Source organism: Bos taurus, chromosome 5 (assembly GCF_002263795.3).
Source record: "Bos taurus isolate L1 Dominette 01449 registration number 42190680 breed Hereford chromosome 5, ARS-UCD2.0, whole genome shotgun sequence".
NCBI lineage: Eukaryota > Metazoa > Chordata > Mammalia > Artiodactyla > Bovidae > Bos > Bos taurus.
Window position 1 is genome coordinate 58,686,994 of NC_037332.1, and position 16,124 is coordinate 58,703,117.

The 16,124-nt window shown below is 35.4% G+C and overlaps 1 protein-coding gene and 1 pseudogene across 1 annotated transcript; one reads left to right on the plus strand and one right to left on the minus strand.

Moving 5' to 3' along the window:
- The first annotated feature begins 7,754 nt into the window (after positions 1–7,754).
- On the plus strand, positions 7,755–8,711 carry OR6C7G (olfactory receptor family 6 subfamily C member 7G). Its single transcript, NM_001390533.1, has one exon. The coding sequence runs from the start codon at positions 7,755–7,757 to the stop codon at positions 8,709–8,711; it is 957 nt and encodes a 318-aa protein (NP_001377462.1).
- OR6C1UP (olfactory receptor family 6 subfamily C member 1U, pseudogene) lies at positions 12,645–13,582 on the minus strand (annotated as a pseudogene).

Here is a 16,124-nt window from a genome sequence, read left to right on the forward strand (position 1 = left end):
AGTTGGGGAAATTGTGTACAGACTCCAGAGTACAGAGGAGGAAGAGTGGATTTTTCATAGATTGGATCTGTGTCATTGGCTAAGGAATCTAAATTGTATGAATATCTAACATCAAACATAAAACATTATCTTTCAGAGAACATTTTTTCTTCAAAATCTCTGCCATCTAAATATTATTATTCTCTCTATATGTGTGTGTATATTCTGCTTTCTATCCTGTTGTATTTTTTTTTTATTTTATTTTTAAACTTTACAATATTGTATTGGTTTTGCCAAACATAAAAATGAATCTGTCACAGGTATACATGTGTTCCCCATCCTGAACCCTCCTCCCTCCTCCCTCTCCATACCATCCCTCTGGGTCGTCCCAGTGTACCAGTCCCAAGCATCCAGTATCGTGCATTGAACCTGGACTGACGACTTGTTCCATATATGATATTATACGTATTTCAATGCCATTCTCCCAAATCATCCCACCCTCTCCCCCTCCCACAGAGTCCAAAAGACTGTTCTATACATCAGTGTCTCTTTTGCTGTCTCGTGCACAGGGTTATTGTTACCATCTTTTTAAATTCCATATATATGCGTTAGTATACTGTATAGGTGTTTTTCTTTCTGGCTTACTTCACTCTGTATAATAGGGTCCAGTTTCATCCACCTCATTAGAACTGATTCAAATGTATTCTTTTTAAAGGCTGAGTAATACTCCATTGTGTATATGTACCACAGCTTTCTTATCCATTCATCTGCTGATGGACATCTAGGTTGCTTCCATGTCTTGGCTATTATAAACAGTGCTGCGATGAACATTGGGGTACACGTGTCTCTTTCAATTCTGGTTTCCTCCGTATGTATGCCCAGCAGTAGGATTGCTGGATCATAATGCAGTTCTATTTCCAGTTTTTTAAGGAATCTCCACACTGTTCTCCATAGTGGCTGTACTAGTTTGCATTCCCACCAACAGTGTAAGAGGGTTCCCTTTTCTCCACACCCTCTCCAGCATTTATTGCTTGTAGACTTTTGGATCGCAGCCATTCTGACTGGCGTGAAATGGTACCTCATTGTGGTTTTGATTTGCATTTCTCTGATAATGAGTGATGTTGAGCATCTTTTCATGTGTTTGTTAGCCATCTGTATGTCTTCTTTGGAGAAATGTCTATTTAGTTCTTTGGCCCATTTTTCAATTGGGTCATTTATTTTTCTGGAATTGAGCTGTAGAAGTTGCTTATATATTTTTGAGATTAGTTGTTTGTGAGTTACTTCATTTGCTATTATTTTCTCCCATTCTGAAGGCTCCTATGTTGTATTTTTAGATTTTCTTTTTTTTCTACATTGATATTCACTTAGTAAAATCTCTATTTTGTCAGTATATTGATATAATTCTTATATAGCAATGAAAGACTTGTACTTTGTCTTGCTGTTTAACAGTAACAGTAATAACAATAAATAATAATATAATAATAAATAATAAAATAATAATAACAATGCATAAGTTGACCCAGTTATTTTCAAGATCACTCATTTTGTGAATTCTCTATCTTGCCTGGAGAATCCCAGGGACGGGGAAGTCTGGTGGGCTGCCTTCTCTAGGGTCGCACAGAGTCGGACACGACTGAAGTGACCTAGCATAGCATCGGGAGAGAACTTTCTGCAATAGAATATTTAATTTCAAAATATAGGTTTACTGATTTGTTGTATGTGCATGCTTAGTTGCTCAGTTCTGTCCAGCTCTTTCCAAACCTATGGACTATATCCCATCAGGCTCCTCTATCCATGAGATTCTCCAGGCAAGAATACTAGAGTGAGTAGCCATTCCCTTCTCCAGGGGATCTTCCTGACCAAGGGATCTTCCTGACCAAGGAATCTAACTGGGTCTCCTGCATTGCCAGCATATTCTTTACCATTTGAGCTACCAGGGAAGCCTTTTTTTTAGTATGTAATGTATCATAATATTGTGAAAATTCTCAGTGTTTTTTTCTTCTACAAGCCTGAGCCTTTTCATTCACTTTACTGTATAAGAAAACTATAGCTACTCTCGATTTAGGGAAAGTTCCAAATGGTGGCCAATTCTACTGGGAAATCATGTAATGTTTAGGAGAAAAGGAGCATATCCTTTTGCTAATCCTTAAATATCAGAGGAAAACAATATCTTGAAACTTACAAAAACAACAGGCTTTACATTGTCTGTAGACAAATCACGGCAACTCAATATTTGATAAATATTTACTAATGCAAGTGTAAAAGTCATTGTTCTCAATTAACAGTGTTCTCTAATTATCAGCTGTACATAACTCTGATCTTTAAACCATTTTGGAATGTGAAGTGTCAACCATTCCTGGGATGTTTTTGGTAAAGCAAGAAGAATATACCCAAGTCTTTAAGACCACGTTTCAGACTTGTCCTTCCTTAGGACTTATCCATACTTTTCCTGATATTCCCATGAAATTTAGAATAACAAGCTTCATATTTCTTTCTCTCCCTTAAGAACTCTAATTAAAATAAATAAATTTGAATTAAAAAATTATTCTAATGTCTTATATATCTCATGTTGAATCAGGCTTGTCGTTCATTTAGGGTGAAAATTAACCTATCCAATAAACTACTGCTTGCCAGAGGAATGGGGGATGATTGGCACTGGCATATATACACTGCTGATCATTGTTCATTATTGCTCATCTCAGTCGCATTCAACTCTTTGTGGTCTTTTGGACTGTAGCCTGCTAGGCTCTTCTGTCCATGAGATTCTTCTGGCAAGAAATACAGGAGTGGGTTGCCATTTCCTCCTCCAGACAATCTTCCTGACCCAGGGATTGAATCTGTGTCTCCTGTGTCTCCTGCACTGCAGGCAGATTCTTTATCTACTGGGCCATTGGGGAAGCCATACACTATTGTTGAGTAATTATTATAAATTACTAACAAATCTAATTATTTTCACATAGTATCTCTAGAGTTGTTTTTCATTTCTCATACTTTTATTGCCAATTCTTGCCAAGGATATTAGACACATTTTTTCCCCATTCAAATTCCCATCCTTCTCTCATACACTTTCCTTCCTTCAGGCTAGTCCTTCCACTCTATAACCATGAACTGATCTCATAATTCTTCTTTGAAATGTTTTTAATTCCATGTTTTTGGACAACATTTCTTTAAAAATTAAAGACAAGAGGCAGAGCAAGAGCACACAAAAGAGACTTGTGTTTTATGATTTCACCAGAAAACACTCTTTCTAGAATTTCAGGAAATATTAAATCATGTAAAGCACTATTTTTAATTTACTCTACAATGGCCATAAGCATAATCTGTTCATCTCATTAGACTATTACATATACTCTCCTCTGCATATTGTGGCCTACCTAGTAGTTACGTGAAAACAATACAACTAAGAACATAATGCAGTTATATTTTCTGAGAACTCAAAAACTTTTCTCATTACTCAGCTTAAATCTTCTGTGCCATATAATTTATCAATATGAATATATACATTTAGGAAAACTGTGAAATACCCTGTTTTTTGGAAATATTTAATTAACATATATGCTGTAACAATTCTTAAAGAAAGGTTGAAGAATGAATATTACCAGATACCATATATGACTACAATTTTTGTGGCCAGTTGTATATTTAAATAAATGATTGATGTTACGTTGATCTTTTCAATAATCAATAGCTAAGAGTTTTTGTAACTTTCTCATATTTGTGGCTATTTTGAGGTAATATTACAGATACAATTCATTCAATTATCTGCTTAAATGACAAACCTAATTAGTAGGGATAAAGAAGCTCACACTGGCAAAGTTAATTGAGGTTAAAAAAAATTGTGAGTTCACTGTATTTTAAGCACTAGAAAATTGCATTGCTTTGGAAAATGTGTTGATTAAAATTTACAAAATGTTCATACAAGATTATGCTATTCTGACACTGTAATTTTATTTTTTAATTTTTAATTATTAATTGAAATAATAATGAGGGATACTCAAACTCATCCTATGTTTTTAAAACATTTACCTAGAAAGAGTATAATTGTAATTCACTGAGCCAAATTCTTCCTGATATTCATGTGCTATTATCAACTGAGAGACACAAATCCAAAATTTAATGAAAAACAAATAAAATATCTTATTAAAAAAATACTGTGGAGATTTCAACTTTGTAAGAAATTTGTGGAATTACTATTTCCTCCCCTCATGCTGAAACACTTATGATTTCCTAGCTTAATTGGAAATATTTGAAGATACTGAAGTTTAGACTTGATTGATGATTGTGAGTTCCTGATACCGTAAACTGTAGTCTGGGAGTTAAAAGAAGTGTAAATGAATTACAAAAGAGGAGTTTATGCTGATATTATCAGATAATGGAGCTCTCCACATAACTCTGTACAAACTCCTTAGGGTTTAGTATAAATGTTTGCAATCTGCATGTAAACATTAATTATCAATATCAGAGGTAAACACAAATTTTCTGTAAAAGGGCAATATATCAATAATTTAGAATTTGCAGACCATAGTGTCCCTGTTGAAACTATTCAACTCTCCATCTTTGTAATATGAATGCTGCTATAAGCATTGTGTGAATGGAAGGGCTTATGTCCAATAAAACTTTTTGTTTTTTCTTTGTAATGCTATGGTACATTATCTTTTTTTTTTTTTTTACAATATTTTATTAGTTTTGCCATACATTGACATGGATCTCCCATGGGTGTACATGTGTTCCCCATCCTGAACCCCTCTCCCACCTCCCTCCCCATACCATCCCTCTGGGTCATCCCAGTGCACCAGCCCTGAGCACCCTGTATCTTGCATTGAACCTGGACTGGCAATTCATTTCACATATGATAATATTCATGTTTCAATGCCATTCTCCCAAATCATCCCATCCTCTCCCTCTCCCACAGAGTCCAAAAGACTGTTCTATACATCTGTGTCTCTTTTGCTGTCTTGCATACAGGGTTATTGTTACCATCTTTCTAAATTCCATATATATGTGTTAGTATACTGTATTGGTATTTTCCTTTCTGGCTTACTTCACTCGGGATAATAGGCTCCAGTTTCATGCACCACATTAGAACTGATTCAAATGTATTCTTTTTAATTACTGAGTAATATTCCATTGTGTACATGTACCACAGCTGTCTTTAACAAAAATAAGAACTAGGCCGAATCCACCCCAATGACATTTTTTAATATTACAATATCTCCCCACTTCCAAGATTTTTCAGTTTTATCTTATTTTACAAACTACTCATTAACATGAAATACCATGTATATAGTTTACTAGTCAATTATGTTCAGGTTTATTGTCTATATTCTCTTACATCCCTCACCCCATGAAAGCAGGGATCTTTATCTACTTTGTAGATGAACTGATGCACTCCCAGCAGTGGTGTGCTGGAGCTTGCCTGGACCACATCCTGGGAGCCAATGGTTGCAAGTCCGTTCTCACCTCTGAGCTCAGTAAGGGTACACTGATAGCTTGAAATCTGCCATGGTGAGAGACTCCACCTTTATTTGTGTGTCCAACTAGTGATTCTTTAATATTTTCTTTCTCAAATTCTTTACCAATAATACATGTTGCAATCAGTTGTTAAGGTTCCGTTGATTAACAGGGATTGACTCTGCACATAAATTATTTAAATATGTTTATTTATTTTAAAATATTTATTGAGTATCCACTGCATGGCTGACAGATGTTCTAAATGAGAAGGATTAATGACTTCTGGTAAATGTTTAACAACTGCCTCTCTGGAGTTGTACAAATACAAATCTATTTGTAGAGATTCTCTGTTTCTATTATGTAAACTCGAAATTCAAGGGATATAAGCACACTAACTCTCTTAAGGGTAAGTCCAGAATTTCTGGGAGAAAAAAGTAGATTCCTTAAACATAATCATACAAGAGTCAAATCTATATTAAATTTTCACACACTCAATATCACATGCTGTTTCTGAAGTTGCCTCACGCATCTCAGTCATTTTGCCATTTTACATTTTTTTATCCATATTTACAAAACTGATTCACCTGTATCTTTTAATGATGCCTCATTGGCCCTCTATTGACTTAGATTCCCTTGGGCTCACAGGAGACAGATAAAATAAATCCAGTTCCATGTGTATGACATATATAGAGAAGAACATTCCTATTTTCTGTTTTTCAAAGCTGAGTTTGTAGAAAATGTTAGGCTCTGAAGCCTAAGAAAAATGTTACTTAAATTGTATAGATAACCATAGAATTACAAAATATTCATTTAAAATCTTTGCATTAATACAAAGAAAATGTCTTAGTAAGTAGTGTTTCATATTATATGAAAAGGAGCAAGTGTAAGAAGTACTTTATGAGTCTGCCCAGGTGTAATTAAGTTTTTACACAGAGCTTGGGTAACAGACAAAGAGCAACTATGCATTGCATTATAATGAAAATATTCCTCAAATTTTGCAGCATCAAGAATGAAGGATATTGTGGGTCAAATATTACCAGTCTAACCATAATGAGAACTATAAGCCTTGAGAGCCATGACAAAGGTAAGTCACCATATCTGATTTGAGAGTACAAAAGAAACCAAATAAGTTGCCAACTCAATTCACCAACTCTGAATTTATATAAGTATGGAAGTAATCAGACTTTAAAATTTGATACTAAATCATCAAGAAAAACCAGGAAGTAAGTATCTTTGTTATTTTCCAGTATAATAATATGATTCCTTCTCATTAAAATGTTTTAAAATAGTATTTGTTTATGGGTTTGTGAATTCAAAACCTTTTTGATATTAAAATGTGATTATTTAATAACAAGGAGACTATTCATAGAGTCCTAAAGAACCAGCACAGCATTAAGTTTTGGGTTTTTCATTAACTTTTCTTAAGTTAAATGGTTTTCTGTTACATAATTAAAATGGCATTCCCTATGTAAAGGAATATCTGCTTCCCAGTAAAAGTTTTGACCATCTACTTGGTCACTTTCTAAAGCAATATTGTAAAACAAAAGAAAATTGATATGCTCATTGCATGAACAAAACTGTTTCTAGGCAATATTTACTTTAGTAGCAGAAGTTACACTCTCTTGTCCTTCTGGCCTTTTATCAGAAAAAGAAAACAATGATGTGGGAAAGGGTTGCATCAAGCAAACCCATAAGGAAGCAGAGAACACCAAAAAAAATATTCCCATGGATAAACACATATTCTAAAGTGAGATATTTACTATGTACACGAGTCATTTAAACTTGTGAAAGTTTCCTAAACAAAGTGGGCCTCAATTTTTCAAAATATAAATGTGGAAGAGGACTACATAACCTCTGTAAGCTTATAAGCTCTGTATTTAGATTATCTACAAAGCATACTGTGTTTTATAATACTGAGGAAAGGAGAAGGATAAATTAAACATTATCATATTATTATCAAAGAAGCTAAATATTTTAAAGAATAATTTGAAGTCTTAATAAAGAAAACAGTAGAAAAAATGTCCCAGTTTAAATGTTAACAGGTAACTTTTATTTCATCCATGGCCTGTGAGAGTGTATTTTTGAACATGAGAGCTCAATATTTAACTTCAGATAATATTCATTGAATGAAAGGTTGAATGAAAGGTTGAATGGAAACTGGAGAAAGTTACTGTAAGGAAACAGAGGTTTTAAATTTCAAACACTATGTTCATGATGGAAGCTTTAAAACTTTTGTATTCTATCCAAATATCTTTTAACATTTTTTATGTCCTATAGGGAGAGCATACATTTTTTTGTTTTAATGAGGGAGAAAAGAATCAGAAATGAAAAACCACACAAGACCCACAGAATTCATTCTTCTGGGGCTATCAGATGACCCAGAGTTTCAGATTGTGACTTTTCTCTTTTTAATCATCACATACATATTAAGTGTCACTGGAAATTTGACCATCATCATTCTCACCTTAGTGGACTCCCATCTACAGACACCTATGTATTTTTTCCTCAGGAACTTCTCTATATTAGAAATTTCCTTTACAACTGTCTGTATTCCTAGATTTCTGGGCACAATTATCACCAGGGACAAAGCAATTTCATACAACAATTGTACAGCTCAGTTGTTTTTCTTCATTTTCTTGGGTATCACTGAGTTTTATCTTCTAACTGCCATGTCCTATGATCGCTATGTAGCTATCTGCAAACCCCTGCATTACACAACCATCATGAACAACAGAGTCTGTGTACTGCTTGTCTTTTGTGCTTGGCTGGCAGGGTTCTTAAACATCTTCCCACCTGTTATTCTTTTTCTCCAGTTAGATTACTGTGGTTCTAATATCATTGATCACTTTGCTTGTGACTATTTCCCCCTCTTGCAACTATCCTGCTCAGACACGTGGCTCCTTGAAGTGATTGGTTTTTACTCTGCAATAGTGATTCTGCTTTTTACTTTGGCATTAATAATTCTATCCTACATGTTCATCATCAAGACAATTCTGAGATTGCCTTCTGCCAGTCAGAGAAAAAAGGCATTTTCTACATGCTCCTCTCACATCATTGTCATTTCCATCTCTTATGGAAGCTGTATATTCATGTATGCCAACCCATCAGCAAAAGAAAAAGCATCCTTGACGAAAGGAGTAGCAATTCTGAATACTTCTGTTGCTCCTATGATGAATCCGTTTATATATACACTGAGGAACCAGCAAGTGAAGCAAGCCTTTAAGGACACCATCCAAAAGTTTATCTTTTTCTCAAGTAAATGCAAGTATCTACAGCATTGAAAAATAAAGTTCTGATCAATGATTTCTTCATTCATATTCTCTCAAAACTATTTTACTATAGTTATATGATTCTTTTTTATTTGTTCCTATTCTAAACTTCCCCACATGTTGAACCAAATAAATTGGATAAAGCTGAATATTGCTTCAGAATTTTCTGTAAATTGTTTTTATTCGCATGTATTTGATGAAGTATAAAATGTTACAATGTAAGCCATTTTGTTTAAGAAAAAAAATATCAGGAATAATGTGGATTTCTGAAATTCTCACTCTTACAAGGTACCAAAAATGAATACTATTAGAAAAATTTGATTATATTGGCATTTTCATGAAATCAAATAACCACATACACTAGCAGGTTGGAAATAAAATATAAATATTTACTTAAATATTATTGAAAGATTATAAACTTAATCATATTCAAATTCTTATTACTACTACTAATTTTGATAATAATGAAGAGAAGGACAAGAAAGAAGAGAGTAGAGATAATTATGTTTAGCAATTACTACATTCCAAACTTATTCTAGAGAATTATTTTCTAGAAGAAAGCAATTTCTTCTTATTGCTTCACTGAATCCTGCCAACAATACTCTGAGGTGCCTGTAACTGTTATTCTCTTGCAGAAATATTACCTTATCTTTTCCTCTGGAAATATCTTATAAGATTATCATCATTCATATGCATATAAAAATGTTAGAATTAAATTTTAAAATCTTACCTCTGTCAAGAATTTTCTCATTTTAGTCATAAATAGTTCAGTCACTCAGTTGTGTCCGACTCTGCAACACCATGGACTGCAGCACACCAGGCCTCCCTATCCATCACCAACTCCTGGAGATTACTCAAACTCATATCCTATGAGTCGGTGATGCATCCAACCATCTCATCCTCTGTCATCCCCTTCTCCTCCCACCTTTCTTCTTTCCCAGCATCAGGGTTTGTTCACATGAGTCAGTTCTTCACATCAGGTGGCCAAAGTATTGGAGCTTCAGCTTCAACATCAGTCTTTCCAATGAAGATTCAGGAATGATTTTCTTTAGGATGGACTGTTTGGATCTCTTTGCTGTCCAAGGAACTCTCAAGAGTCTTCTCCAACACAAAAGTTCAAAAACCAATACAATATTGTAAATACAAAAAATAATTAAAAAAATATTAAAAAAAAAAAGCATCAATTCTTCAGCACTCAGCTTTCTTTATAGTCCAACTCTCACATCCATACATGACTACTGGAAAAACCATAGCTTTGACTAGATGGACCTATTAGTCATACTACCTTATTTTAAATAAGAAATAATATATGGGTCAATGTTTAGGAAAATTTTAAGACAGGAAGTCGGTGGACGATCCATAGCCCACTGGGAATATTTGGCCCACCACCTATTTTTGTTAAAAGTTTTATTGAACCATCCGGAGCCCTTTCATTTACATGATGTTCATAACTGCATCCAAAATAAAGACAGGAAGAACTGAGTAATTGCATCAGGGACACTGCCTGCAAATGCTAAATTATTAATATACTACCCTTTTACAGAAAAAGTGTGTGTTGACCCCTGGTATTGATAATCAAATGATTATAATGATATCAAACATTTAAACTAACCACTGAAGAGTTTGTATAGAATGACATAGATAGCTGTATTATGTGATAATATCAGCGTGCTGCTGCTGCTGCTAAGTCGCTTCAGTCGTGTCTGACTCTGTGCGACCCCAGAGATGGCAGCCCACGAGGCTCCCCGGTCCCTGGGATTCTCCAGGCAAGAACACTGGAGTGGGTTGCCATTTCCTTCTCCAATGCATGAAAGTGAAAAGTGAAAGTGAAGTCGCTCAGTCGTGTCCGACTCTTTGCGACACATGGACCACAGCCTACCGGGCTCCTCCTTCCATGGGATTTTCCAGGCAAGAGTACTGGAGTGGGGTGCCAGTGCCTTCTCCAAAGCACAGACTCCTTCATATCTTTTGTAAAATTTTTACAGTTCTTTTAATTCCCGGAACTAATCTATCTACTGTTTATGTTATATTTTTATTGAGTGAATAAAAACTCACAATCCTCAATCAAGTCTAAACTTCAGTATTTTCACATGCTTTCAATCAAGCTTAGAAACTATAAATGTTTCAGCATGAGGGAAGGAGAAAGTAATGGCATGACTTCCCTACAACGTGGAAATCTCGGTATTTTTTTTTATAAGTTATTTTTCTTGTGTTTCATAAAATGATGGATCTAAGACTCTCAATTGAGTATAGTATGTGAATATCAGGAAAACCTTGCCTCTGAGTTATGGTTACAGTCTTTCTATAATAATGGTTTAAAAATGTAGGATGAGTTTGAGTACCTTTCATCATTATATAAATTTTTGACTTCAGGGAAAACAGAAAAGAAAAAAGTGTTCAGGGTCAGAATTGCATGATCTTGCATGATTATTCATATAAAATCTAATCAGTACATTTTCCAATATGATAATGCTTAAAATAAGCATTTTTAACAAAAACCCTCAAGTTTATATATGGTAAAACTTTGCTCTTGTTACCTTATTTATTCCTATTGATTAGGCATATCACTTAAAGAGGGAATTAAATGAATTGTGTGTACAAACTATTATCTCAGAATAGTCACTAATATGAGAAAGTTATAACACCCCTTAGCTACTGATTATCAAAAGATCAGCTTAACATCAAGCTTTTATTTAAATATACAACTGACCACAGTAAATCAGTCATCTTTGGTATCCAGTAATATTTATTTTGTCAGCTACAAATTGGCACTTGCCATGAGTGCTTGCCATCTGCTTCTACAAGGGTTAAATCATGTGCTGTGCAGCTGCTGATGTTCAACACCGCCTGAAGGAGTTCAGTGTGGAGAGCAGGACTGAGGTACTTTGTGCTCTGGGAAAACTGGCAGGACAGGCCTTCAGATAGTTAAACAGCCTCAGGAGCTGATTTTATGAGCCCAATTCTTGTGTCTCCTCTTATCAAGAAAAACACTAAAATTCTTCATGGTGACGATTGTTTCTCATAACTAGCAGACTTTTCATGAGACAAGCAGAAACTTTCTACAAAAAAAATATGCTTCAATACACGTACTCCCCTTTTACCAAATCTCATATATACTGTCCTTCCCCTATACCTCTTTAGATCTGTTTCTCACAGATATCTGAGGTCTGTCTCCCAGATTGCAATCCTCATATTGCCCCAAATAAAATTTAACTTGCAACTCTCACATTGTGTATTTTTTTATAATAATTTCTTTAGGCATTTTAAAAGAATTGTTATGATACATATGTTAATTTTGGAGTTCCCCAAGAAGTGGAGGCTATTTCATAGTTTTCCCTAAAAGCTTTCATAGTTTCCTTCATTATAATAGTCTTTGAGTTGATAAATTATACAGCACAGAAAATGTTAAACTCACTAACGAGAAAAATTATTTGATTTCTCAAGATAGTGTAATTACATCATTCTTTTAAGTTGTACTGTTTTTCATGTAGTTACTAAATTGGCCACAATATGAAAAGGAGAGTATATGCAATATTCTAATGAGACTATCAGATTATGTTTATTGTTCTTGTGTGGTAATAAAAAATAAGGTTAAACATGATACAATATTTACTCAATTACTGAAGAGTAATTCTAGTGAAATCACAAAATGCTATTTACTCTTGCATTTTGAAATTTCACCAGAAGAAAAGTGCATGAGAGAAGGTTTGCAATCTGAATGGGAAAAAATGTGTACGTATATATATGTACATATATGAAGAGTTCAAATTCAAATGGCAAAAATAAAATACACATATGCAAATATTCTTAGTAAACTTCTGACAATAAAAATCTAAATGAAGAAAATGAACCTAGGGAGGCTGCGTGGATATTAATAAATTTTGAAAAACCTGGTTTTTAATTTAATTGCTCTTCATTCATATGCCTCTAATTCATGAAACAGGACTTTTTTATTTTCTTTTCCTTGAGAAAAAACATAGTCTTCCTTGCCATGTCCATGAAGGCTCTCTTGACTTGCTGATTCCTAAGAGTGTAGATAAAGGGGTTCAGCATGGGTGCTACTGAGGTATTTAGCACAGCCACTCCCTTGCTCAAAGAGACCCTGTCTTTTGCAGATGGATTCACACACATGAAAATGCAGCTGCCATAGAGATGGAGATGACAATCATGTGGGACGAACACGTAGAAAAGGTCTTTGTCCTCTGAGTGGTAGAAGGGATCCTCAAAATTGTTCTGATGACATATGTGTAGGACAGAATTATTAATGCTAAAGTGAACAATAGAATAAACACAGCACAGGAAAACCCCAGTATCTGTAGGAATTTGGTGTCTGAACAAGAAAGGTATAATAAAGGCAAATAATCACAAATAAAATGGTTGATAACATTGGACTTACAGTAATCAAGCTGTATGAAGAACATGAGTAATGGGAATATAATTAAGTCAGCCAAGAGGCCAAGACAAGCAGCGTTCAGACTCTGTGATTCATGACAGTCATGTAATGCAGCGGTTTGCAGATAGCAATGTAGTGGTCATAGGACATGGCAACCAGAAGGTAAAACTCAGTGACTCCCAAGAAAAGGTAAAAAAAATACCAGAGTCATACAATCATTAAACGAGATGGTTTTATCCTCAGTAATAATTGTGGCCAAGAACTTGGGAATAGTGACAGTTGTGAATGAAACTTCCAATATGGAGAAACTCCTGAGGAAGAAATACGTGGGGGTCTGTAGGTGGATATCCAGCATGGTCAGGGTGATAATGGTTAAGTTCCCAGTGATGCTGAGCATGTAGGTGATGAGCAGAAAGACAAAGATCACAACTTGCAGTTGTGGGTCGTCCAACAGTTCCAGGAGGATAAATTCTGTTATTTCTGCGTCGTCCAACAGTCCCAGAAGGATAAATTCTGTTATTTCTGTGTAGTTTCTCATTTTTCTCCTTCTTTTAAGTAACCTTCAGGAGAAAACACAAAGGGAAGGCACAGAAAAGGGGATTATCCATGTATAACACTGGGGATTTGTCTCTAAAAGTAAACTTACTATGCCATGCTAACATAATTCAGGAGATTTTTAAAAACAAGTTAATAAAAATAAGTAACTTACTTTCAAGTAAGTTTTTACCATATGCCAGTATGTGTGTTTCACATAGAATATTTCTTTATAAAATCCCTGTTTTACAGGTTGGAATCAGAGTAGAAATAATTTTAAAAATCATATCCAAATCACATACCTGAATGATTGTGAAAGGAATTGAAAAAGGAGGGTTTATAACCTAAATCTTTCTGCTGCTGCTGCTGCTAAATCACATCAGTTGTGTGTGACTCTGTGCAACCCCATAGATGGCAGCCCACCAGGCTCCTCCGTCCCTGGGATTCTCCAGGCAAGGATACTGGAGTGGGTTGCCATTTCCTTCTCCAGTGCATGAAAGTGAAAAGTGAAAGTGAAGTTGCTCAGTCGTGTCCAACTCCTAGCGACCCCATGGACTGGGGATATTCCCCATCCAGGTGTTGAACCCAAGTCTCTTGCGAATGAATCTTGCATTGGCAAACAGATTACTTACCTACTGTGCCACCTGGGAAGCATCTACATTAATATTCCCTTAATAGAATCTCTATTTTGTCAGTGTATTAGTATAAACATGAAATAGCAATGAAAACCTTTATTTTGTCATTCCAATTAACAGTAATAATAATTCATTTATGTTAAAAAGAAGCTGAGTTCCCTCAATAAATTCAGGCAACCCAGGATTTGATACAAATTTACAAATATAAAAGTCATTGTTCTCAGTTAACAAAGATCATCTGTAATTAACAACTGTGTATAAGAGTCATACATGACTGAGCAACTGAACTGAACTGAACTGATGACTCTGATCTGTAAACCATTCTGGAACGTGAGGTGTTAACCATTCCTGGGATGGTTTTGGTAAAGTAATGAAGAATTTATAAGACATCACTTCAAAGTTTTTTTTCCTTACACCTCATCATGCTTTTTTTCCCTTAGTCCCATGGATCTTAGGATAACAAGTTACATATTCCTTTCTGTCCCTTTCTTTTTAATGAATTCTACTGTCTTGGATGGAGAAGGCAATGGCACCCTACTCCAGTACTCTTGCCTGGAAAATCCCATGGGTGGAGGAGCCTGGTGGGCTGCAGTCCATGGGGTCGCTAGGAGTCAGACACGACTGAGCGAGTTCACTTTCACTTTTCACTTTCATGCATTGGAGAAGGAAATGGCAACCCATTCCAGTGTTCTTGCCTGGAGAATCCCAGGGATGGGGGAGCCTGGTGGGCTGCCGTCTCTGGGGTTGCACAGAGTCAGACATGACTGAAGTGACTTAGCAGCAGCAGCAGTGTCTTGGATAAGGGCTTCCCAGGTGGCACTGGTGGTAAAGCTCATGCCTGCCAATTCAGGAGACATAAGAGATGTGGGTTCCATCTCTAGGTTTGGAAGATCCCCTGGAGGAGGGCATGGCAATCCACTCCAGTATTCAGCCTGGAGAATCCCCATGTACAAAGGAGCCTGGCAGGCTACAGTCCATAGGGTCTCAAAGAGTCAGAAATGACTGAAGTGACTTAGCAGCAGTGTCCTGGATCTCATTTTTGAAACAGGCATGTGGCTCATTGAAAGTGAAAATTAACCTGTATGATAAACAAGTGCTGGCCATTGTATTAAATAAGATAACCGGAAGTGATTTTCAGGACACACATGCTATTCCATAGTAAAGTGTAAGCATGGCTTCTTTAAGAAAAGATCACTAACATTCCCCAAATTCACCAATTTAAAAAAGCAACAATATTTAAATGTCTATTAAAGATTGCGTTCCTTATTGTATATAAATTGTGAGACACAAGTGGGAAGCTCTCTAAATTCCACAATATAATTGGAAACAAATTAGGTTTTCACATTCACTATGTGTACTGAATTTTCTCTTCATAACTTTAAGACTCCTAAGGAAATCATAAGTAATTCTATGAACACATATATCCTCAAGGCAGTTTGCACCCTTTGCATATGAGATAGTATTCCACTTCCTTATCTTTTCCTTTCACTTGAGGATCTTTTTCTTGGTGTTAGGTTTATAAGCTAGAATAACTTGTCACAGAAGAAAACAGAATACTTAATAAATTTGATATCTTGGGTAATAGCTTGGTTTTCTAACAACCTGACTCAATGGAAGTGAGTCTGAGTGAACTCCGGGAGTTGCTGGTGGACAGGGAGGCCTGGCGTGCTGCGATTCATGGGGTCGCAAAGAGTCGGACAGGACTGAGCCACTGAACCTAACTGAATCTTTTTCTAAAATGATTCATTCCACTCCTGATTGTGTTTGCTGACATCTAATACCATGGGAAAATATCATCATGACTGTATGGGGGAAAAAAAAAAAAACTCATTAGAATCAATTTAGATTATTTTCAGATTATTA